This window comes from Chelonoidis abingdonii, chromosome 18 (assembly GCF_003597395.2).
Source record: "Chelonoidis abingdonii isolate Lonesome George chromosome 18, CheloAbing_2.0, whole genome shotgun sequence".
Classification (NCBI taxonomy): Eukaryota; Metazoa; Chordata; order Testudines; family Testudinidae; genus Chelonoidis; species Chelonoidis abingdonii.
In genome coordinates this window covers 15713283-15738638 of record NC_133786.1, presented here as the reverse complement: position 1 = coordinate 15738638, position 25356 = coordinate 15713283, and the positions used below count along the sequence as shown (strand labels likewise).

The 25356-nt window shown below is 45.3% G+C and overlaps 1 protein-coding gene across 10 annotated transcripts in view; it reads right to left on the bottom strand.

The window, feature by feature from the left end:
• The window catches only part of NCAM1 (neural cell adhesion molecule 1), a 256338-nt gene that overhangs the window by 46106 nt on the left and 184876 nt on the right, over positions 1–25356 (bottom strand). For all 10 annotated transcript variants that reach the window (XM_075073459.1, XM_075073462.1, XM_075073460.1 and 7 more), the window contains 5 exons: positions 23430–23580; positions 22405–22589; positions 21391–21487; positions 20329–20499; positions 16039–16170 (listed from right to left, as the gene is read on the bottom strand). In XM_075073459.1, the coding sequence (XP_074929560.1) occupies positions 16039–16170; positions 20329–20499; positions 21391–21487; positions 22405–22589; positions 23430–23580 (736 nt within the window). The remainder of the gene's footprint in view (positions 1–16038; positions 16171–20328; positions 20500–21390; positions 21488–22404; positions 22590–23429; positions 23581–25356) is intronic.

Sequence of the window (25356 nt, the reverse complement as noted above, 5' to 3'; positions counted from 1 at the left end):
TTCAATAGGGCTAGGATTTCACCCAGAGTGTGTTTCCAAAGGTTACAGTGTTCCCAGAGAAGCTGATTCCGTTGTGTTCTCACACTGAATGAATCAAAAGATTAAGCCATAGGTTTTCTGCATATAAAGCTATCTTTCTAGCTCAGCGCAGATGGTTGGCTTTTAGTTCGTCACATGCAGATAACAGGTGGTGAGCAATCTCTCCAAAAAGTTTACAGAAGAAATTTTGAGCAATGGAATTTAGAGGTCCCTAATTGCTGGGGTTTTTTAATTCCCCCGAGATCTAGTCAACCAATCAGAACAAAGTTTTTTACCTTCTGTTCACCAGCGTGGACGACATCATCAGCACCATGCAAGCCACATGACAAAGTCACATGATACGCACGCACATGATTGGTTGAAAGGAAAGTGGAGGAGGTCACATGGAAAATACAAAAAATTAAAAAACTGATGTAAACAATGGGCAAGGGAAAAAATCAACAACAGAATTACAGACTAAATAAAATATAAACAAAATTAAAATTAGCCACTCTATATAAGAAACATCGGGAAGACAGTAAAATTGCCTGGAAATATAAGAATATTAACCCAGGGAAAGCACTGAGTTATGACACCAGTAAGTGTTAGGCACAGCTGCATCACTGCTTATTAATACCAAGTCAGGGAGCGAATAAACATTACTGAAGTGAAGGACCGTTGTCCCCGAACTTGGACAGCAGAAGGAATCCACAAGACTGTTGAAAAGAAAAAGGGAAGACATGTTATTCAGTAACAACCCAGGCACAAGAGGAGACAGAGAAACAGTCATCGCCAATGGTCTAGCAAGGATGGATCTTAGCATCTTGTATCAATTGAGCCTCGACTGCTGTAGGAAGAAAAATCTTTCTTAATAATAAGAGAAAAAAATCCATTCACGTATTACTCAGGCTGATGTTGCTAATCACTAAAATGCAACCACGACTTGCTAAGTCCAGCAATCAGCTCTGGAAAGTACATAACTTGTATCTAACTAAACCAACCTAAAGACTCAGAAATAGATCAAACAAATCATATCCAAAAAATCCCAGTGATAATGTGACATGGGAGCAGTTCCTGAGTGGGGAGAGGGCAGAATTGATTTGCACTGAAAGTTAGTGACAGATAGGGCACAAGGAAGACATGGACATTGCTAAATAGAGATGGGAACATGAACAGATTGTGAAGGGAGGGAAGGCAGGACAGGAGGACTGGAGGCCACTGAACCTATTTGTGGTTTTCCTCTGCCCAAATTACTGTCCCCTTTAAACTTTACTGTCTGCATTAAAGTGTTTACCTATCTTTGGTTATACTTTGGGTGGTGATTCCCAGTCACATGAAAGCTACTCTACACTCTGCACTGTAGCCTTAGTATAACTGAGCATCAAGCCATTGGTCTTCTTGATGCTATCACCTGGCAAGACAGGACATGTTACTACTTGGGCAAGAAGCAATGGTTAGAAAACAGAGAAAAAGATTATAAAAATTCTATGTAATTATGTCACGCTCACAATTACAGAAATCCAAGTGGGCAGACTACAAATACACTCCTCTGCCTGCCTTCCGAAAGTAGGGGTTTTGCTTACAAATTATATGTATTAATTATGACAAATTCACAGGTCTTGCATTTCATGAAGGTCACTGCTGGTTCTTCTGGAAGGAAGTTCTATGGCTGTAAGACAGTTGCTGAGGAGGATGTTTCCGAATTCCTTATCATCTCACCTTATTATTCTTTTGCACTACAGTTATTGTGGATGGTTTTGGTCATGAACAGGAGAAGCAGCCTCAGAGATCAGACCACAACCTGCCTAGTGAGAAGTTTATTTGAGGATAACATTTTAAAAAGTGCCCGGAAGTTTTAGGAGGCTAAGTCTTACTGAAAGCCAAGGGCATGTAGTATCACAAGGCACTTAGGCATTTCTGAAAATTTTACCCCAAGACTAGAACCTTGACTTTTATCATGTCCTTGGTGGGCAGTCAACTAGGTTATCAGAGCACTGGCTGGTTGCTCCAGCCATGGCTGTGTGTTCTGCACCAGATGGAACTCTTTTGGAGTCTAATCTTTCATTTCCAGGTAGAGTATGTAGTGAGAATCTGGAGGTCATGGATACATGGGTTGCTATGGCCATGTCTGCATCACACAGGATGGAGCAAAGCAGACTGACCGCTCAAAGGGGAAAGTATTTTCAACCATGGGGTCTTCAGCCCTCATTATCTCATGTGTGTATGTTATTATGGCACATTCCTGGGTCTTGCACTGGAGCCTGAAGGTGGCAAGCTTAGCAGTCATTCTCAGTTCTTCTAGAAGGGAATTCCATAGTCGTAGAGAAGTTCCAGATTCCCATTGATCTCACCCCATTATTCCTATGGATCACAGGTGATTGTGATCAGAGGGGTGCAACCACCAGATGAGACACTATTGGGCAGATTTTATGCCCGAAGGAATAAAAATCCAAGTCTCACTGTAAATCAGTGGAGATATGCTCTTAAATCCCTTAGGTGATTTTGAAAATCTCCTCCCATATGCTGCATATCCTGCACAAAACAAACTCCAAAACATTTGGACTCATCCGAAGTCCATAGTAGTCAACAGCAGAGTGACTTTGGGGAGCTCTGGATAAGACCCCCTGTTCATTTTTCTGTTCTGCCTTTAGGACTAGGGGTGTTAAGTAGCTATTCTCATAACTGGTTGGCCTTTAATTTCACCCAGTCTCTGAAAAAACGTTAGGGCAATACTTGAGCTGCTGTTCCAGCAGTAACAGTAATAAAATGATGCCAAGCCTCTGGAATGGCTGGCTGTTGCTAAGGTGGGGGTGGGTGGGTTTGGTCTTTGAATACAGCACATTAACATGCTGTAGAACAGCTTAGCATGGAAGCGAACACCTCTGCTATTTACATAAATGTACTGAATAAACGGATGACAATGAGGCAGTAAGAGGCAGGATTCCGTGTACATCGAAAAAGTTGAACTTCCATTCACGATAAAAAACAGAAGCTTTATCTATATATTTTAAATTTTGGGGCATGAAAAATGTTTGACACAAACTAACATTTTGCATCTTTCATGTGAAACAAGCAGTGTTCTTATTAAGCAACACTAAAAAATTTTGCATTTCTGACAGGAAATTCTATCTCCTAACTGCATCTGAGTCCAGAAATGCGGGAAAGGGCTGCAATCAACCCTTGCTTCCTGCAAGAAAAAAAACAAAACTGCATTAATAGCACTACTTATCGTCCCTCCAAAAAAACCCCAGGGAAACTGTGAGCGGAATAAAAAATACTCTTCTGCCAAATGAAGCAGCTTCCACTTTAAAAGCATTAGAAATTAGAATTCTGTACATTATACACACAAGAAAGATACTGAGAGGAAGAAACTGTTAACTGTGTTCACTGGGGGATAAAAGGAGACTTCATGCTAGATGCAAGACCAAAGACAGGGCTGGTGATACACAGTATGTTTTTCTCTCTTCTTGCAGCTTTGGACTGAACATCCTCCCAACCTCCCCTAAAAAAGACGTGTGTTACATGCTTTTAGTATATCTGCTTCATGGCTTCCAACCCACTGCAAATAACCATGGTTTCATCTCAGGCGAACACACACACAAACAGTGTTACTGAAAACCAAAGCAAGCTAGCACATATCTGCCTGAGAATTCAGTGTTTGCAGAGTAAATAGCTATGTTTTGCTCAATCACCTTGCTCCATCTCCCAGGATTGTATTGCAAATATTTGCCTGGATTGTGTGAAATGCTACAAAGCTCCCGAAGACACAGGTTGTGCAAAATGCATCGGACAGCCCTGTTCAGTGAAGTGGCCTGTGTGTTGCTTACCCTTCTGCTGGACACTATACAGTAAAACTGTTTGTTTTTTGTCTACACATCAACTAATGCCGTTGTGCTTTTCAGCTCTTTTGTTATTCTGCTGAGGTTTGTCACTATAGTATCTAGGCCCATGAGGAAGAGCAGTCTAGTGGACAGGGCACTGACCTAGAATTCAGGAAACCTGGGCTCGATTTCCAGCTCAGCTAGACACAGATCTTCTAGCAACTGTTTATTCAAGACTGTGCCTCAATTCCCCTCTGTGTAAAATGGGGACAGTATTCCCCTCTTGTAGGATCAAATCCATTAATGATTTGGAGGTGCCTGGATACCAGGGTAATGAGCGCCATGTAAGTATCCAGACTGATCCATTGGGAGAATCGCAGCCCTCTTGATGAGGAAGTGCTCCTACCTCCCTGCGCTTCCTTCACCATTCCAATGCAGTATAGATAGGAAGAAAAATCATTCCATGAGCTGCCTCCTTACTGTCCTATTGCAAACAGTCCTTCCCCTGCTGACAGTCTGTCTCCTGGTCTTTGGGCCGTGTGTTGTTCTGGTCTAGCCAATGACTTCAGCATGGCTGTGCAGGGAAAACCACCAAGGTGAGTGACAGTACACAGCTTCCTGGATCTTCCTCTTCATTCTCATCTTCATCACCACCACCACCACTTCAGTTTTGACTGGATTCCCCATAAACCCTCTCCAACAAATGCTTGACGGAAAATGATCCTTTGGGGAGTGAGTGGAAGTGTTCATTAAATGTTAGTTTACACTATTTGATTTTTAAAAACTAAAAATCCCTGTGTTTCTAGTAAACCTGTGTTTGCAATTTCCAACCAATGCTTGGCATGGGAGGGGCATGCTGGGGCCTTATCACCCGCATGCTCACACATCCATTAATGCCAGATTGTTGCTTAAGCCTTAAAAGACATCAAAATAACAAGGCATGTGTTTTGATTGCTGATGATGGAAGATCTACACTTTAACAACCAGCTCTCAGGACCAAGGGGGAGCAGTTCCCGTCTACTCACTCATCTGTTCTGTGCTTTCGGATCTGGTAGGAGGCTGGGTTGCTATGGAAACACGAAGGAATGGAAAGGTGAAACATAGCATGAAAATAAAAATTAGGAGTGGGGGGGGGAGAGGAAGAGGGAGATAAGGAGAAATGAAGCCTAATGAGGAGGAGACAGTCGGGGCTGCACACAATCTATGCCCCATATTTATAAATATTAGACAAAGGTTTCTATGTAAGTTGCGTCATGCTAGGATTCCCCACCCCCACTCCCACTGCAACACCTGAATTCCAGACAAACAAGGGGCTCTTCCCTGTTTTCAGAACCTGTGACTGCAGCTGTGTGTTTCTCAGAGATGGCAGGGGCTCCCACAGACCTTCACAACGGCATTGTTTCCAGGGATGCTTGTAGGCTCAGAGTTCTGAGCTGCACCAAACCTCAAAGGAGCCAGACAAAGCTGCTGCAGTTTCACATGGTTTCTACCCAAAACAATAATTCTCTGGGACTCTCTGAAACCCAGCTCGTTTCACCCTAAACTTGGCTGTGGCTAAACCAACATCTGAATTGCCAAGGAACCCACCAATGCAGGATGCTATCTCTGACATTGGCCAATATCTGCTGCTTCAGAGGAAGGTGCAAAAAGACCCCACAGTGGACAATTAGAAGATAGCCTGCTCCTCCCATTTGCCCCAAAGACAAGACTTTCTATCCCTTCTATATTTGTTGTCCCATCCAGTGTGACTGGGTGTTCTCTGCCCAGGCCCTTATCGACTCCCGCTGAGCTCTGGCTCTCAACGATACCTGTGCCAGTGAGTTCAGGAGCACCACAATGACCTCAGGCAAACCTCCAGCCTTACTTCCCTACTGTACCTAATTATTGCCAAACATACGGCAAGCAGCAGTGGGCTAAAAGGCAGAGCTATACGAACCAGCTCAGTTCTAACGTTACGACCTCCAGGTGCCTTTACACTCCTCTGTGCTGCGTGTTCATACCCTTCCCCTTTCTTTCTTCCAAACAATGGCTATACTGGGAACCAAGGCAAAATCGAAAGAGGTGAGGTCCCATGGGCAGAGTTCACTTTCACGCTCCAGAAAAAAACAAACAAAAACGGCCTTGGAGGAAGCAATAAAGTATTAAGGTGGCAGCTTTGAGGGGGGACAGATTCAAAGCCCCTTACAAACATCATGAACAGCACTCATCACTCCACACCAGAGAGGAAAGGCAGAGTGTACAAGCACAAATGCCAGCATCACTCCTGCATGGATTGCTAGGAACAGCGGACCCAGAGCAAAACAAGTCTCCGTTTCCAAATGCCAGAGGGGCCACAGCATGACCCACAGTTCGGAGGGATTTTTTTTTTTTTTTTTAAACAACACCAAGTAACTTCCTTATCTTTTAAAAAACAGAGGAGCTGATAGTCTTCCCCATAGGGCACCAGATCTAGTGCTGCAGGCTGGTGTGTAAGTAGCTAAGCCTGGGTTTAATTCCTCCTCCTTTCTCATGCTGGCATTAGTCTTGCTGACCTCAGCCATGAACGAGATGGGAGAGGGGGAGAGACCCCTGTGTGATTCGCAGCCTAAATCTGATGATGCAGATTTAAGAGGATCAAACAGGATTGAAAGAAATTATTTCCTTCTGCAGCCCAAGGAGGCAACTTAGCAGCAGACTTAGGGAGACACTAGCCATTATCTGTTGATCATTTCAGTACTTCCCTTTTTTGGCTAGGACACTAACCTCTCTCGCTGTTCTGCCAGAATAAGCTCAGGAAACTACCCTTTGACCAGACCAGCAGGCTACCCCCACAAAATGGGAAAGGAATGCAAAATGCTAGGGGCGAAAGGTCCCACTGAAGTCCATGGCAAAACTCCCAATGACTTCACTCTACATCTTTCTATTGACTTCTCTTCCTACATCTAGCTGGAAGATTGAGTATCCATTTGCCTTCCTGTCCACTGCTTAGGAATTCAGCTTGGGCTATTCGCAGTCTCTTTACTGAGAGGGTTTAGTCTTTGCCCATGTAAAAGAACTCATGTTAGGCAGATTGCACCACTACTGGTGGTGAGACACATGCAGAGCACAGCAAAGCCAAGCCAAGGCTCCCTTCATACTCACTGTCTGCGAAATGGGCGGGCGGGGCAACAGGAGTTGCTAAAGAAAGAGAACGGAATGTGAAAGGGGGAAGAAATTCTTGATAAATGCAGCCAAAGGAAGGAAAACAGCAAAGTGTGAAATGGCAGGATCCCCTTGGAGTAAGGATTTTTTGACAAGCCTGTGCATAAGAAGAGGAGAATGAAAGACAAAGCTGCCTTCTGTTAAAGGGAAACCGACAGGCTCTATATCTTGCAAGGCCCGTGTTCCTCTAATGTAAACTAATTTCTCCCCAGTGCATCTCCAGTGAACACCACTTACTTCACTAAGCTGCTCCAGCTGTACGCCATGAGCCCAAACCAACGGCCATGGATTGCAATGGAGATAATGGCCAATGCATCAGGCCTCATGTAAGTGAGAGCAGAATGTGGCCCCTGTAAACGGCGGCAATGGTCAATTCCATTGATAAGAGACAAAGCAGGACAGAGACATGTGTCCCCTTCCACTGGTTTAAGGATGAGGGATGTGACCAAGTGTTATAAGGGAAGCAGAATCCTGAACTTGGGTCTTTGCAGATACAGAGTAGTGAAAACTAGTGTCATCTTTCATTTTGTCTTAAACTGGATTTATTGGTAATCTTTAATCCTTTTACGGGTCAGGGATCATTGAAATGTTGTTCTTTCAAATTAAGGCATAAACAAAGGAATTTTAGTTCCCCTTTGAACCCCACCTGCACTGCAGCCAGAAGCTCGAGGGCCTTGAACTGAAGCAGCACGTGTGAGGCAAGTACGCAGCTCATGTTTGTTTTCAAACAATTATGAGGGATGCTGCTAAAAATGAGTCTGGGGGGCTCAAGCATATACAACCAACAAACCAAACCAGAGACATCCTTCCAGCACCACAATCTGTGAGTGCACTGTTACACTATTAACGATTTGGGGGCCTATAGTCCTAAGGTTAGGGAGAAACTGTTTTTCTCACTAATCACCAGAATAAAGCAAACACCTCACACAATCATAACAACAGCAGGCATTACAAAACCACATCCCTTTGACATTCAAACAGAAATTCTCAGCAAGAAAACAGAGTTTTGGCTGGTACTAAAATGCAACTCCAGCATTCCTGTCCATAAAGTCTCTTGAAAGAAATCATGCTGTGGCCCCCATGTCAGACTAGACCCTACTCCTCAAATGGCATGCTAAATCCACCCATGTGAAACCTTCCACATTTATTCCTGATGGATTTAGTTCAACAAACCATGAGATTACAGTTAACACAGATTTCTCTGCATCCAAATGTAATAGTTATTCTTTTTAATTTCCAAGATGTTGTCATAAGTAGATAGGTAAGGTAAGGGTTAAGTTTCTTTTACCTGGAAAGGGTAACCAAACACCTGACCAGAGGACCAATCAGAGAACTGGATTGTTTAAAAGTCAGGGGCGGGAATTTGTATACTCAGGGTCTTTTGTTGTTTTCTCGGCTATGGGTAAACAAGTTTCCTTCTAACTCTCTCTTATCTCAAATATTCTACTAAAAGTCTGTGAGTACAAAGGAAAGCAAAGTAATTCGGCTATGAAGAGCTTTGTGTGGTATGTACAGATGTGGATTGCTGTGTCTTTGTTGTTTCCTCGGCTGTGAGGGACAAGCTTCCTCCTAACTCCATCTTATCTGAAAGTTTCTCCTAAACATCTGTGAGTACAAAGGAAAGCAAAGTAATTCGGCTATGATGAGCTTTGTGTTGTATTTACATGTGTGTTGATTTGTGAAGATGTATAGTAAGTATAATCTATAATTAGTCATACAAAAGCAAAATCTTTCTGTTTTAGGGGTTTTCCATGACTATCTACTTTCTCTTTCTCGCTCCCCAGCGATGCAGCAAATTAAGAAGTTACATTCAAGCAATTAAATTCTAAAGGTTATCAACTCAATCACTGAGGAAAGATTTAGTGACAAATCTTAACAATACTGGCTCTCCAATCTTTATTCCCCTTACTCTCTCCAAACTGCAATCAGTATCTTCTTAATCAAGCAGATTGTCTGTTTTCCATCTGGCAACATTTTGATAGTGGCTACTTTTTTAAAAAGTGGGAAATTGCTTGCTGTGTTTAGATGGTTTTGGGGATCACGCGGGGGGCAGGGAGGGGGCTTGTTGATTAATGGTATCACAGTACAGATCCTGATCACTGATGCTTTCTGTAACAGAATGCACCTAATTTGGTGGCTAAATATTTTCAATTTTAGATATCCAGCCTTGGCCAGCTTTGTTCTTACATGCCCTGTTAATGCTCTACTATTTTAATGTATTAATGCAAACTTCACACAGCAGACACCTGTCAAGAAGGTCACCTTGCTGTCCAAGAACACGTCTCACTTATCAGCATGTCTCCCTTTATTCTATGGCACAAGAATCAGCTTTTCCAAGAACACGTCCCACTTATCAGCATGTCTCCCTTTATTCTAAGGCACAAGAATCAGCTTTTCCTGATGTGATGTGTTAATACAGGGTGCATTAGCGCCAAGATGGGAGCTTCCAACCTACTGGGCACAGAGGTGTCAAATAGAATTTTGGATGGCGTCTAATGGCCAAGCTCACATTTGACTCCTTGAAAATTCCATAGCTCACCGGATTCTCCCGTAAGAGATGTGACTAGTGACTTCAGCTCTATCGCACACAGAGCTGCAGCTCTCACTCCAAGTTCAAGAGGTATACACTAGATTAATGAAAAAAGGCTGGTGTAGTAATAGCTTAGAGGCTTGAACACCTTGGACAGTCCTCAATCTCACTGATATCCATAAATTGGGGGATCAATCTTTTTGAATAGGTTGGAATTGACTACAGTAAACAGCTTTGCTTTGTATGTTTTAGTAATCCTGATGCTCCTTGCAACCTGGTCAAGAATGCCCATAGGGTACTGCTGCTTTATGAGATTTCCCACATGGAGTGTGATGGTGTTAGTTGCCAAGGGAGTCAGGGTGGCATCTGCAATAACTATGTAATAATCTGCACCTGTCCTCTTTGTTCACTGGCTCTTCTTAGGGGGTGTATTCATGTAACATTATGGTGCTTCCTCCACAATTCACTCGAAAAAGTTCTTAGAATATCAGTGGTGGTCTAAGATGTCAAACATGATGTATTATAGGTGCAAAGCCTCTCCTTGAGACAGCTCTCTGCTCATCAGGCCAACATAGCTGCACGGCTCATAAACTTACACTTGGCTGGAAGTTCTTCATATGACCCAGCCGCAATGATCAGCTAAAAGTGGTTTGTTTTGTTCTTTAATTCTTTAAACTCATTCATTTAAGACATGGTCGAGGACATCAACATTATTGCTACGCTGCCCCTCAAACCACAAGCCGTTTAAAGTGCTACCGTCTCACTTTTTTCATGGTTAACTAGCGCTGGCTGACTCACTGCAGCATATTTGGAGAGGTGTCACCACCAAAATATTTTCATAACCCCAGGACAAAATAGTGACAAACTTAAACATGTTTTGTTATTCTATCAACATGTTTGCTCTGGAGTTTAAAAATATGCTCTAAATTTCGCATCAATTACATTTTCAGTGGCTTTCAAAGAATAAACCGAGATGATGATGCTGATGATGATTTGAAGCATTCTGTCTTTCCTTCTGCAAACTTATCTAAATGGCAAAAGGGGCACTTGTGACTAAGAGCGTTGGCTACTATTCCTGGGGCACCTTCAGAACACGAGATATTGAAACAGAACTGGGCTTAACCAGAACATTTTCTGTTCCTCTTCCAGCTGAGTAGCAATGTAAGAACTGTCCAGAAACTGGTGATCTTTAACTTGAATTAACTTATTTATCAGGATTGAGAGACAAAATATAATGTATTTGTCAGTAGTAAGACATTCTTTATTATCTGCTTTAAATTTAAGAAACGTATGCAAACCTGAAAATCAGTATCATCATGCAAATCAGTTACACAATCTCCTACAAAAACAAGTCACTAGGGTGCTTACAGCATTCTTTTCGCAGGACTCGCTGTCTGAAAAACTGCCGCATGAAAAGTAGCCATTGCTTCGTGCCTTCCTACTGAGGGCCAGATTCTGGTATCTTTACTCATGTGGAAGACCATCTTTATTCCACAAGTGGTTCCACTGATGTCAGGACTATTCTATCCTAGTCTTTTTAAGTTATTGTGCAGCTCTCCTTCACTGATCACCAGCTTCCGCTGGTGAGAGAGACAAGCTTTCGAGCTTACACAGCTCTTCACTGAGTGTCTCTCTCACCAACAGAAGCTGATTCAGCAAAAAGATATTCCCTCACCTACCCTGTCTCTCTAATATCCTGGGATCAACAAGGCTACAACAATGGTCACGTAGGCATTTCTGAAAATTTTACTCACTGTGACTACATCTGTCAGGTGTGGTTCTATTTTTCTCATTTCCTGTCACCAGGGGAAATTGTGCGGAGTTTTCAAAAAATGGTGTAATTAAATATTTTAGGTACCCCGTGCTATGTGTTTATATTAGCACGGACAAGGCTGATGAAGACAACTCATGGAACAAAGTCCTATTTAGCATGAGTAAAAGCATGAGATTGTAGCCCTCAGCATCAGTCTCAGACTCCTTTCTGCTACTCCTTCTACAATGCTGAGTCCCCAGCCCAAGACCCGAGGAGGCAGCACTGTGCCATGTTTTCCAAGGAACCTCAGTGCATCACGTACATCCAACAGCATTCCCTTGGCTTCCCTTTGCCACAATATTCCCAAGTAATTTAGAAGAGCAAAGCTGGTGTGAAATTCCATCCCAAAACCTTGCTGACTCCCTGCTGTGAGACTATGAAATCCCAGAGGGTCTTTCCTGGTCTGTAAAAGCAGCAAAGAGTCTTGTGGCACTTATAAACTAAACAGATGTTTTGGAAGATCGTAGTCTGATCTTCCATCAGTTGCATGAACAAATCAAACCATTTCAAAAGCCCCTGAGGTAATACAATATGGTGTATTCTTATGGAACCGCCTTCACGCACACATTCACAGAGAACATCAGAGTCTCTTGTAAGCTGGAGGGAAGGAAAGGAAAGTTGCAAAGAGATTGAAAGATGGAGGAGTATAAGAGGCAGAGACAGGGCTTCGGACAACTAGGGTGGTGCTAGTGAGTGGAGAGCCACTGTCAAGGGAGATGTGTCAGGGAGGAGGCTGAGGTGGAAGCAGCTGTTCAGAGGCAGGAGAAGTTGGCTGAGGCAAGATCGTGATACATCTTGAAAACCAGGAGGGCAACTCTGAGCCTGATTCAGAGCTAGGTGAGATGGCAGAGAAGGGGATGGGAGCAGGTAGAAAAAGAGTGAAAAGGAAACAGCATTGCAATAATGATGCTCCAATCCCTCAGAGCTCTTCTGTTAAGCGATCTTGTTCAATGTCTGCTCTAACTTCCTCAGCTCCCTAGAGGCACTGGGCCCTTCACAGCCTGATCTTCATTCCTTATCAAGGTCCTGATTCTGCCACCTGATTCAAGTGGCATCTGGTGCTTACCCAGAGTGGTCGCAGTGGACACAGTGGGGTGGCCTGTGAGTACATGCTGCTCACAATCAAGATGGCAGAGTTTGGCCCTAATGTTAGAGCATGTTAAATCACTATTCTGGTTAGATTTTGTGCACTTTCAGGTGCTTGATCCCCACAACAGATTCCAGCCATCCTGTCTACATAATCACAGGACAGATCACTGCGTCCAGCCTGCCTTACCTACTCTCTATAAAGTTGCACTATGGTGAGTCTCTGTGGTCATCCATCATCAATTCCATTGTTTTTTCTACAATGACCTACAGGAGAACCCGACAGCTGTCCTGACCAAGCCTCTGAAATAATTTATCCCCCTCTCTCATCACTCTATGCTTTGCTCCTTCTTTCACACTATTCCCCTACATGGAACAACCTCCACGAATCATTTTACATCTCCTCCTCACACCTGGTCTCCCATCACCATCTCCTCTAGCTTCATCTGCTCCAACGATCACATTGCAAGAGGTAGTTGGTGCACTTGTTCACATTAAGCTCTGAAAACTCCAATGAGCAGGAGTATGTCTCAGCCTGTATCAACTGACATGCCAGGGCACCTGCAGCTCTGTCCCATCAAACAGGAGAAGACGCATTTTGGTCCAGAAAACCAAATTCTAGATGACGGCTCCATATTTTAAGTGAAAATGCCATATTACAGGTGTGATTTAACTCTGCTGTTGTAAGAGCCATAGAATTGCCACCAGATGATGTGCATGTGGCTTGGCAGCCATATCTAGAGCTATGACTGTGAGCATGGCTTCTGATATCCTTTTTTGTTGCACAATTCAGTCCCTTTCCCCCCTCTTTATGGCATTCATCATCATAGAGCTAAGTGCCTGTGTCTTTATCTCCCCAGCGTATCACTGCTGCTGTCCAATTCAGAACACGCTGCCAAACCAATTGCTAGATGGCTATAATACTAACTGTGATTAACTTTATATGAGGTATAAATTACTTCTGCTAAAATTATAGGTTCCAAACAATGTAGGCAGAATACTGCACACATGTCCAGGAATCACAATAGGTGAGACATTTCTTCCCATTGACCTTATCCTATTTGTAATTGGTACAATCTCAAATTCTATCAGCCACCTCTATACATATCTATCTAGCTATCTGTTAGTCAACACACTGATCTATCTAGTGATCTACCCAAACTTTGATTTTCCTATAGAACCACAGTATTTCACCACCAATAGCTCAAGAATCCTATGGGTAAAATCCTGGTCCTACTGAAGTCAACAGCCAATCTCTTAACTTCAGTGAAGCCAGAATTTCACAACATATATCTGCTGATACACTTTTCGGGAGCTGCAATATCTTCTGGCAAGTTTCTGAGAACACAAACATGGTGGTAACAGCCCAGTAAAGGCTGCCACTAGAATTTTGGCCACAGGATCAGCTCACCAGAAGGCGGTATGTCGTAATACAGCAAGCAGCTGCTACTGCAATTCTAACCGAGCTGAAGTGGCATCTCCTCACTGCCATGCTGTTAATCTGAAAGGCAGGAATAGCTATGGAATATGTGATGAATGCTTTTTGACTAAGCCTGGATGACAAACCAAAGTGTTCTAAATAAACAAACCCATCAAACCCATCATCAATTTCCTGCAGTTAATTTTGGATTTTTGCCGGTGGAGAAGTAGATATGTCTGTGCACTAAAGGGAAAGTGGCTGCAATCCATTTAATTGCTGGAGGACTGTAAATGCTACTAAGAATAGAACTTGTTAAAAGGAGGGGGAAAATTGTGAACATTTTCTCAAAATTTTTCCCCTTTTACTTCCAAATTTTGAAAAAACGCAGAATTTTTGAAAATTTCTGAGTTGGCAAAAAAACAAAAAAAATCTTCTTAAATGTTGAAGTTCTTTGCTGTTTGTTTTTCTGAATGTCTAAAGTTCATGAAAACTTGAAAATTTTTAATGAGTGCTAACCTAGAAACATTCTGCTACTCCACTCCGCAACTGCTGATCCAGCAGTGCCCATTTTCTTTAGAAAAAATCCTTGCAAGTGGCAAACCTTTGATATTGCATGCTGTACAACAGGGAGAAGGCCTCTGAGCTCAGTTCAACAGAGAGCCACATTACGCACAGCAGAATGGCTACTCTAGGGTCAGTGTTATTAGGAGATGCCTAGTACCGGCTACTTTTTTCTAAGGACAAGAAGAGGGAGAAAAAACTACATTAAATGCTAGAGCTAGGGCATGTTAGAGGAGCATTCCAGGGATGGCTAGAAAGAAAGAGAAATGCAGAGAGGCACTTACGTGAATGAGGAATGCCTGCGATTTTCCATAGATGGAACACAGACAAAAAGAAAAGAAATACACCCAAAAACAAAAATGTCAAAGAGATGAAGAGAGGCGATAGAGACCATGGAGCTGGAAATTCAGAACAACAGGTGCTGTACTCAATGGAGAGGGGTCAGACAAGGGGATTACTGCAACAAGGTGAGAAGTAATACGGGATTTGGCTTGTCATATGGGATTAGGTTCTCTTGGAACACGATGCTTGCACCATTCTGTACAAGCTGCACTGTTCAGTGCTGCTGGGCTTGATAGCCAGGGTGATCAGGAGTGTGGCTACCTATGGGACTGTGCAAAACTCTGAGGGGCTCCAGAATGATCAGTGGCAGTGTGTTACAGCATCACGGAGGAGACAGCTCTGAACTCATGACAGCGCCTGCAAAGCGTCGTTAGCTTGAGCAGAGCCAGGAGAGCGGGAGATGCATGTGGACATGTTCAGGCCCACCCTTGTGAAGGGGGTGAACACCACATCAAACACCATGCGGGATGTGGCAGGAATGCACAAGGAGTCAACTCGGACTGACCAAGGATCTTAAGTCCTTTGCTGAGATCAGATATAAGAGAGTGAGGGGCTCCATATAAAGCAAACATCAGCTCTTCCCTTCTGGCTCCAGTATGCTGCTTCATGCACATGGAATGTCATTATTTTCTCTTTTTCCCAGCTGGCAGAATTCGCACTCCATCCCCCCCTCCAAAAATCAAACCTGATTTTGGCTCCAGGGCTTTTTGCTCATGATTGAGGGGGGAAGGGGAGGACCCAGGCTGCAGAGAAGCATCAGACTGACAGATGGAGATGATTCAGGGCAAGGTGGGTGAACATTTTAACAGAGCAAACAGCGGCGCAGTGAAATAATCTTTCCTCCCTCCTGCAGTTTCAAACTCATTCTCATGGCAGCTTCTCTGACATCCACCCAATTCCTCCCCTAGCCATCAAGCAACAAAAAACACCCTGTAGCTTCAGCTGGGAGACCCAGCCCTTCTCAATGGGCTGCTTGCTTGTATTATAAAAATGCCATCTGACTGCCTGCTGCCCAAGTCTCCTGGAGAGTAGAACATTTGCTGCAGCCATTGGGGGTGTGGCCCAATACAAAATCCCACCCTTGGAAGAGGGAAAATATTAATGATGGAATCCGGCAAAATCATAAAAGCTCACTAGACTTTGCAAAGGGTGCACCGAGACCTGCATGAGAAAGAGGCACTGCCCATGCACAGCAGAGATCCCCTGGGGAAAGCCAGGGAGAGAACCAAAGAGGCAAAGGGAGGGGGAAGGGTTGATGTTTACTTACGAACTGGCTGGGTCTTGAACTGAGACACCGCACTGATCTCTCCCAGGCCCTTGCCATTGATGGCTGACAGTCTGATGACGTAGGCTGTCTCTGGCTTCAGGCCCATGATGGTGATAATGCCCTCCATGTTTGCTGTTGCAGAAATGAGAGGGCGGGGGGAGAAAGGGAAGAGTGGGGTTTGAACAGACAGTCAGTACAAGCCCATTTTCATACTCTGTAATGCCAGGTGCACACACATAGCGTGGGCTGTGCCTGGCCCTGCATGAAAGCCCCAGGAACAAAGCCACCCTCTTTTGTGGATAGTTTAGTGCAAAGACTGCAGGGCTAGCATTGCTGCATGCGCCCTTCAAAGGAGACGGGATGAGGTGAGGCCCAGAGCAGGCACCAAGGGTAGCAACCGCTGCACCTGTCAGTCAGTGGGGCTCTCCGAGAAGTGATCCTACATACCCCGATGTGGGACTGTGGCTCCAGAGTGCACTGAGCCCAGTGCTGCTCAGCTGCTGGAGAGTGGCTCCCCAAATGTTTCACAGAGACAGTCCATCAGCAACCAAAGCAAGGCAAGCGACAGAGGGACTGGGAAAGCAGATGTGGCAGCACAATCGTTCACGTGACATTTAACCACACTGCAGAATAAAGCCACTGCTGTCCCCCTAGACAGAACAAGGGGTCTGCACAGCGTGGGGGCATGTGATATCTCTAGGGCATTGGCTTCCAAGAACCAGGCACACTCCAGGATCCTACGTGTTCTCATCTACTCCTTTAGCCCCTCTTGCATCCATGTGCAGCGCTCAAGGTCTGACATCTGGGCTTGTAAATGGTGCAAGTCACTGAGAAAGAACCAACATGTGCCCCTGCAGTGAGAACAGGAGCTTTGTTCCTGCATGCTGGGGAGCATACATACGCAGGGGAGGCTGCTTTCTCAAGGCAGCCACAGTGCATCTCTGCTCAGCAGAAAAGAATAAACTTGACGTGCTGGATGGGTGAGCCATCAGAGGGAGGATCCCAGCAATGGAAAAGCTCTAGGAAAAATCTCTGCTTTCCACCCGAATGGCTCACTGCTCCATGTGCACTCAGGATTTGTACTTCATATTGTTTGAGGGCCATTGCTTGCCATATTTAAGGCAGAATGTCTCACTCCCCTTACAAACCTCCTAAGATTCTGGTTGCAGGGTCTAGGTTGTGTTTTGTTGTATCATACAGCTTAGTATTCAGTACTAGTAGGGAAAAGCAGTGCCTCAAGGGGAAACCAGACCCCACAGAGCACACTGTCACATGCTGGATTCTTTAGGAGCCGGGGCCAAGAAAACAATTTGCCATTTGTCTACAGTATCGTGAGACCCTCGATTTAAGCTTTGCAGGCTGGTGGTACTAGAGGTTCTGCAGCCAGCATAGAGGTTTTACATATCATCTAACTCCTAACCCACCTTAAGGGTTGACAAGAATCATTTCGGATTCCTTGCCTTGCCCCAGATACCACAGCCTCTGCATGACCCTGAGCCATCACCTTGGGGAGAGATTTCCCTTCTTCCTGACACACAGAATTTAAAAGCAGAAACCCTGGAGGCGCAGGCGATCGATGCAAGAGAAGCAGCACAGCTATCTGTCTGCTCAACTCCTATCAAACTGACTGAGAACCAAGCCTCCGGCAAGAGAAGAGGCTGCAACTTTCCCTTAGGAATCAAGCCGTGAGGCTCAGATATAGCTTAAGGAGAAAGGTGCGGGACTGAGTGCGTTTTTATTGTCTGAACTAAAGAAAATCTATTTCCACTTCACAGAAAGGAAGGAAGGAAGGAATGGAGAAACCAAACATGATTCTAGCTATGGTGATGTGATTCCTAGCGGAGTGGAGGGGCAAGGACCCTACAGTGCTATGGGAATACAAATAATAATACATATGGGACGGGTGGCAGAACTCTTTGGAACAAGATTCTCCCTCCACCAGCCCCATCAGTGCCAAACCGCCTTGGTTTACTGGACTCCGGGGGCACTATAAGGTGTATAGATTTGCACAGACAGTTGCCATGCTATAGGATTTGATGGGAGTTAGACCTCTTGGGGGGAAGGGAATTTGGATTCTGCTGGCTGGTCGCTCTTTGCAGTTTATGGCAGCGCTGCACAGAGTGTCTTGGGCAGGATGTACAAACCCAATATATATAAATGAAACCATTATGCAGATTAATGGGGCAGCTTCATCTGGGTCCTGTGTGCAGAGCTGGTCACCCCATCTTGAACAGGGTATTTAAGATTCTTTAAGTTTTCACTGAAAAATTCCCAGGTTTTACATAGTTATTATTTAGTGTTTACTGATTTTCACCAAATATATGAAAATACTGATTATGTAAAGAAAATGCAGTACACTATGCTAGGAAGACATGTTTGTTAATAAGTTAGTCTAAGTGTAAATGTGAGGCTGTCTGTTAAAGGAAGGCAATACAGTGGCAGATAAATATACACGTGCATCCATATGTGTATGTATTGTTAATATACAGTTCATTAAATAAACCATAGCATTAAACTGCTTTTATGTTCAATACTTTATTTTTCTCTATTAGTTGCTTTTATTCTGTTTTCCAGTCCCCAATATTAAATGTGATATTGACTCAGAAAAACGTAACACTATTTGTTTTGCACTGATTTTCATCCATTTTTCAATTTTGGTAGTAACACTTAAACTCCTGGGAAATTTTAAACAAAATCAATACCGAGAATGAAGGGCCTTGAGGATATTGCAGAACTAGAGAGGGTACAGAGAACGACAATGAGAATGACTGGGGGCCTTGGAGGTTGAAAGGACTATGACTATTTACCTTAGAAAGGAGACAAAGAAGAGGGGACTTGATAAAATTATATAAAATGACGACTGGTCTAGACGGGACAGACCAGGAACTTCTGTTCTCCTTGTTGTTTCACAACACAAGAACAAGGAGATGTTCAATGAAATTAAAAGATAGCAAACTCAAAACTGAATAAAGGAAATATTTTTTCGCAAGTGACTGGACTGTGGAATTCACTGCTACAGGATGTCATTGAGGCAGAGAACTGTGCAAGATTTGAAAAGAGATTATACATTTGTATGCAGGGCCGACAAGAGGCACGGGGGGAAGCCGGTACAAATTACTGGGCCTCGCTGGTCTGGAAGGGGGCCTGGGGCCCGGCTTCATTGGCCCTGTTTAGCTGGTCCACCCTTGCTGGGGGGCCTGAAAAAATTTTTTCACCAGGGCCCGAACCTGCTCTTGGCGGCCCCCTTTGTATGGAGAAAAAGAATATCCTGCTATAATAGATAACATTAACTAAAAACTTTGGGAGGGATATTAAACTTCATGCTTTAGGTCTTAATCCGATTACTCGGTATTAGAGATTAGGGTGAGACCTTCACAGGCATGCAGGCTACCCCATCCACCCACCATGGGGTTTCCCACACTTTCCTCAGAAACAACTGGCACTGGCCACTGTTAGGGAAAGGGCACAGGGTTAATTGGAACATGGTGATTCCTATATTCCCAAATAATGTGTTCGAATGAACAATATTTTAGTGCTGAGCCTGCCCATGGAATGTCCCCGACAGATGACCTGGAAGGTCCATTAAAAATGTTAACGCTGGAGTTCATGGCGATGCTTAAAAGGGAGGCTTCTCCTTAACAACCCGCAGGTATATAGATTGTTTTATGTCTAATGAGTCTCTCTCTCAGCCCAGATTCATCCTTCCTATGAAGCATGGTGGTACCTTCCCCTTAAATGAGCTTATTACAAACCAGTCTGATGACTCTTTGACCCAGGGAAAACTGGATCTGGAACTCAACTGGGTTTGGTCTTAAATGAAAAGATCAGGTGAGCACAATACTATTTCTGTTGCTTAGCTCCCAGTTACTTAGACTGCAAGCTCTCTGAGGCAGGGACTGTCTTTTCACATGGGAACAGCAACTAGTACAATGGGGACTGATCCCTGATTGAGAAATCCAGGTGCTACCGCACTACAAATAAATACATACATAAAAACAACAGCTCTAGAGTCTTTGTTGATGGTATTGTTTTCTGATCCTGTAAGTAGTGGGGCTCTGCACAGTTGAATGGCAGGAACAGAGCACACAGCAGGGGAGCTTGAAGGAACACACTCCATGCCAGAGGGAGTGATTTTAGTACCACCACCATCTGACCAGGGTACGGATTCCATTTCAGGAATCCCAAAGAGCCTAGAACGGATGCTGAAGTTAGAGGGGGGAACTATCACACTCCAAAAACAAGAAGAGACTCTTGAGATGCTAAGAGGGACAATGTTTTTTTGCACCCTACCTTCTTTGGCATCATACCACCTGGAATGCCAATCCTCCTCGCCCAGTGCTCTCCATTCTGCCTTGTACTTGAGGATGGGCACCCCACCGGTGGCCTCCGGCTCATCGAACTCCACCTGGGCAGTGCTGGAATAAGGCTCCACTCTGTCAATGGAAGGAGAGGACGGAGTATCTGGGGGAGGAAGGGAAATAATAAGCAGTGATGTGGAGAGGGCAGGCAGCAAATGTCCATACAGCCTGTGCCCCTGGAGAGAAGGTGTCTGTGGCAATCCCAGAAACGTCTGCCTGCATTCTGCCTTGTGCTTAGGCCCACAGGTGGGACCCTGTCCTCACCCAAGCTTGCTACAGAGGCTCTTAGGAGGCAAATAGGCTCTCTGTGAATTGTGGAGTTTTCATTTCCTCCCTCCCATCAGGGACAAGAGACTCGCAGCATTTCCCTCCTGGTCACTTATTTACTCTGATGAATAAATGCAGCCTGCACAAGGCTATGTATGCGCCCTGGAGACCATTCTGCTGCTTCGGGCCTTCCTCACAGAACATTTGAATGCACAGCTAGATAATTCCTAACTGTTTCCATGGCAACCAGGTGATTTAATTATTGAGGGCACCCTGAGTTCAGGATAGTGGAGCCCCTCCCAGCCTGACTGGTTACCAAGGCAAGTGGAGAAGCCTGACTACCTGGCATGGGCTGCTCTGGGATTTCTGTGTGGCAGCAGGATGTCTTATGGAGGATAGTTCACTAGCTCCAGCCCATACACACGGTGCTGCTATTAAAAGCCAAAGAGCAAGATTCTGTCACAGCACCAGTGGGTACTGTAGGATGCATAAAGGCCCACTCAGGCAAAAAGCAGCCGCCTCCAAAAACGGGGCAGGAGACAAAATTCCTGGGATCCACACCACCTTTAAACTTGCGAGCTACAACGGGCTGCTCTGATGCCCCCCCCAAGGGGGACACCTGAAGTTTGGAAAGGCTTTCCCTTCGTCACATCAGTGCAATGACTTTCTGTGCATACCACCAGCCCCCTGCCTGTCAGTGGACCACGGGGCTGTGTGGGACACTCACCTGCTTGCACAAGGATGAATTCAGAGGATTCCTGGCCGATGCGATTCACTGCGGTGCAGTTATAGTTCCCAAAGTCATTCTCGGAATCCGGGGTCACCTGGATGTTTAGGGATGGGGAGGGAGGTGTTTAAGGATGCGCCCAGATCTCAAAGCCCAACTTCCCCAATCCCTGTTGGGTTTTACTAAAGAGGGAGATATCAAGGTACCATAAAATATGGATGCTGAGCATCAGCGCATCAGAGACAAATGCAGGTTGCCCAGGGGCCTTGTGGTGAAGGGTGAGAAGCTGAAGACAAGGCTCTGCCTAAGCTCCACAGGCTGCTCAATTTACAGGGGCCTCTTTAGCCTCCTGCCGTGTTATCTCCTCCTCTCCTGCACCCTCTTTCCTTTAATCAAACAGCACAATGATGCACACATGTACCACAGTGAGGGGGGAGAAACTCTACATCTCTGGAGACAGCTGATATCGTCTCAAGATATAGAGCAACGGCTCTTCCTAGGGCTCTGTGAAGCACTCAACATAATGGGGCCTCAGTCCTGACTGAATCCTTTGGGAACTACCAGCATAGACACAATAAATGAATAACAATCCGTGACATTTGTAACTTGGGTGCTTCCTCCTGATTCCCTGCCCCGCCTACAACAATGCATCACTCTCTCGTGTCCAACATTTAGACTGCAACTTGTTCAGGTCACGGAACGGGCCTCTTACTGGTCTGCAGCCCAGCACGCTTCTGACCATTAACTAGCAATCCATTCTTCAGCCCTTAATTGGAACGGTCCTGTCTCCTAGCCCAGGGTATGCCATCTCTGCTCCTGCCACAGGCCAGGCCATAGCTTCTTGTCACTAGAGGCTGGAAATGCTTCTCCCCTGTTTACAGATGGGGCAGCAACAGACCACACTGAGTGACGGAGGCCTCCCACCAGGGCTCTCAATGCCATAAACAAACATTAATCTATAACCCATGAAGGCTGCACATTCATATCCCCTCCTTGAGAGCCCCCTTTCCTTACCTCCAGGTAACTGGCTGATGGGGTGTTGTAGATCTTGATGTTACTGTAGTTGGAGCTTGGTAGCAGCTGTCCATCCCGGAACCAGGAGATGACAGCACTGGGATAAGCAAACACCTCACACGTGATGTTCACTTGATTCCCCTCCCAGGTGTAGACTGCCACAGGGCCCTGCAGCTTGGGGGCATCTGGGAACAAAGACAGAATCACTTGAGACAATTGGAGCCATAAATGTCCCGCTGCACCAGCCCAGTCCCCCTGCCTAGAGTGAGGGCTCTGTACTACCACGCAGGAAATCCAGGTCTGGTGTCCTGACTGCCACTCCTTGGCAGGGGAAAGGAGTTGGGGCTGGCAAGTGCTGGGAATGCTTAACTCCTGGGGCTGAGGCTGAGTGGATAGCACATTCATTATGTGTCCAGGGGACAGCATGTGCCTCCTGCCACTGACCCATGGGCACATGGCCTGTGGCTGCTCAGACAGCACCAGGGGGTGCTCTACCAAAGGGGATGATACCATGGGTGGAGGATGTTGAGCACAGGGCTCCTCAAGTCCTGCCAGGCCTCGGTTAGGCCAAAAACAGAGTTGGGGGAAGGTTTGAGCAGCAGCTGTCCTGCTGTACCAAGCCAGCGCAAGAGGACTGAGGAGGAACTAGCTTCCTAGCTGTACCTTCAGGAGGCACAAACCTGGCCCACGTCACCAGATGGTGTAAACTGATGCAGCTCAGGACCTGCACTGCAGTGGTGCTGATTTACACCAGCTAAGGAGGCAGGACCCTGCATTTGTGCACAAAGAACTGTTTATTGACCCTGATTTATTTGTCGTCCCAAAAGGCAATATGGCTGGTTCTTCACCCCAGAAACTGATTCTGGACTCCACTGACTCCCATGACCTTTGTTGAAACAGAACACGGCTCACTGCCATCTAACAGGCATCAGCCTTGGGACAGCATGTCCTGCGGCCACCTGAGCCACTCCTTAAGGTATCACTACTGCCCCCTTTGCAGATGAGCACCCATTGCCCATACTTACATTGCACTTCAAGGTACATGGCCTGGGAGTCTTGCCCGATGGTGTTGCTGGCCGTGCACACGTATTCTCCAGCGTCCGTGTACTGAATGTCCTTGAGCGTCAGGGAGGACACTCGGGCATGGCTGCGTACCACTATGCGCCCATCCAGGGTCTAGCAGGAAAGGAAGACAGACTGAGCGATGGGGCACCGAGCCGCTTAGGGCACATAAAGTACCAGGTTTTAATACAGTTCCTTCCCCCGCCCCCTTAGCCCCCAGTGCTCAGTAATTTAGAAGCAATCACCAGCAAGCAGCCTAGAACTGCATAGGAGTGAAACTGACAAAAGCAGCAGTGTTACTCCTTGCTGCCTAGGGCTGAACGCAGCAATTCCAGAGCCCCAAGAAAGAGGGAGAGGAGTTATTTTCCCATCCTGGCACATGTCAAAAGATTCCTGGCTAAGGAAGGTGGGGGTCTCTGTTTGAGATGTGCCCAAGCCATGCTCCTTGTGTTCAGAGTTACAATGCAAGGCTTGATGGATACTAGCTAAGGGATTTCCCACTTACTGCTCTCTCGTAGAAACCTGCTCGGACTAGGTCAGTTTCCAACAGACCTGAACACTCAGATCCCAGGTTTGATTCTCCTCTCACTTGTATCTGTTTTACGCTGGAGTGACTCTGCTGATTTCAGTGGAGTCATTCCTAGTTCACACCCAGTGTAAGTGAGCACAGAACCAGGACCCTGAGTTTGAATCAGAGGCCACAAAGTGTGAAAATTCAGTGCTCCTGTCTGAACACGGGGCTGACCAGAGCAAGACTTGGAAACAGGGTGGGAAAATATAAGATCCTTCAAATAGCCTTCCTTGAAGTTTTCGTAGGGTCTGTGAGTTTAAACAAGTTCTGTAATAAGGTGATTGGCTCCAAGCTGATTTTGGAATTGCTCCTATATGCAGGGTGTGAATGTATGTATGTCAAGCAGTGTACAGATACGGAGCATTACATCCAGGTTACAAGGCATTCAAAGAGATTACAACCGTCTGTCAGAATCACCTTGTTCCTTCACAACTGGAATGTTGCAACTCCCAACATCCCTGAACCATAAGAATGAATCTTTCAAGACAGGCTCTCCCAACCCATAAAACCATAGAACTTTGTCACATTTCCCTGCTCCTTCTGCCTTACCCACTTCTCCAGTTTAAGCCCTTTGAAACATAGACAACATCTACTTGTCTGTGAAGTGCCTAACACACTATTGGGTGCTACCCACCAGTAAGCTGCACGCCCTTGTGGCTGTGTGCGCAACTGCGTGTTGAGATTACAACCGTAACTGTTTCAAACTTCCAGCTAACCAGGCTTACAGTAGCAAACCCCACAGAAACGCTGAGCCTTAGCAGAGAGCTCTGTTCAGATCTTGGGTGCACAGCTCTCCTGGGTCTATCTTTTTGTTTAGTGGTTGAAGCCTGGGAAAAGCTTGAGGGTCAAAGAGGTAACAATTATAAGTAAAGATGATGGTCCAGCTCTTAACAAGGTGCGCTAAAAAGACATGCCCAGCTGTTCCTATCTCTATCTGAATCTATTACCTCAGCACATTTTTCTTCTTTAATCCTTTCCTATCTAGAAGCAGAGAATTGATATCCATTGATAAAATATGGAAGCAATTCTGTATTTGTCTCTCCTGTCCCCCCCGATCCAAGTAAGTTTGCTGCAAGCTTGACGAAACCAGGCCAAGGCCACATGTTAACAAGTTTTCCCTCTCTCCCTGGCACAGTCTCTAGGACACGGAGACACAGAACTCTATTTCACGCATGCATGGGACAGTGTGCCAGTCTGGATCACTGTATTTGGTAGCTTTGCAGGAGCTGTGAAAGCCTTCCTAATGAGGCATTAGTCTATCACACTATGTTTCTCATGTGAAACCATATGTTTTGTCTTTGTTTATAGAAGTCAGACCA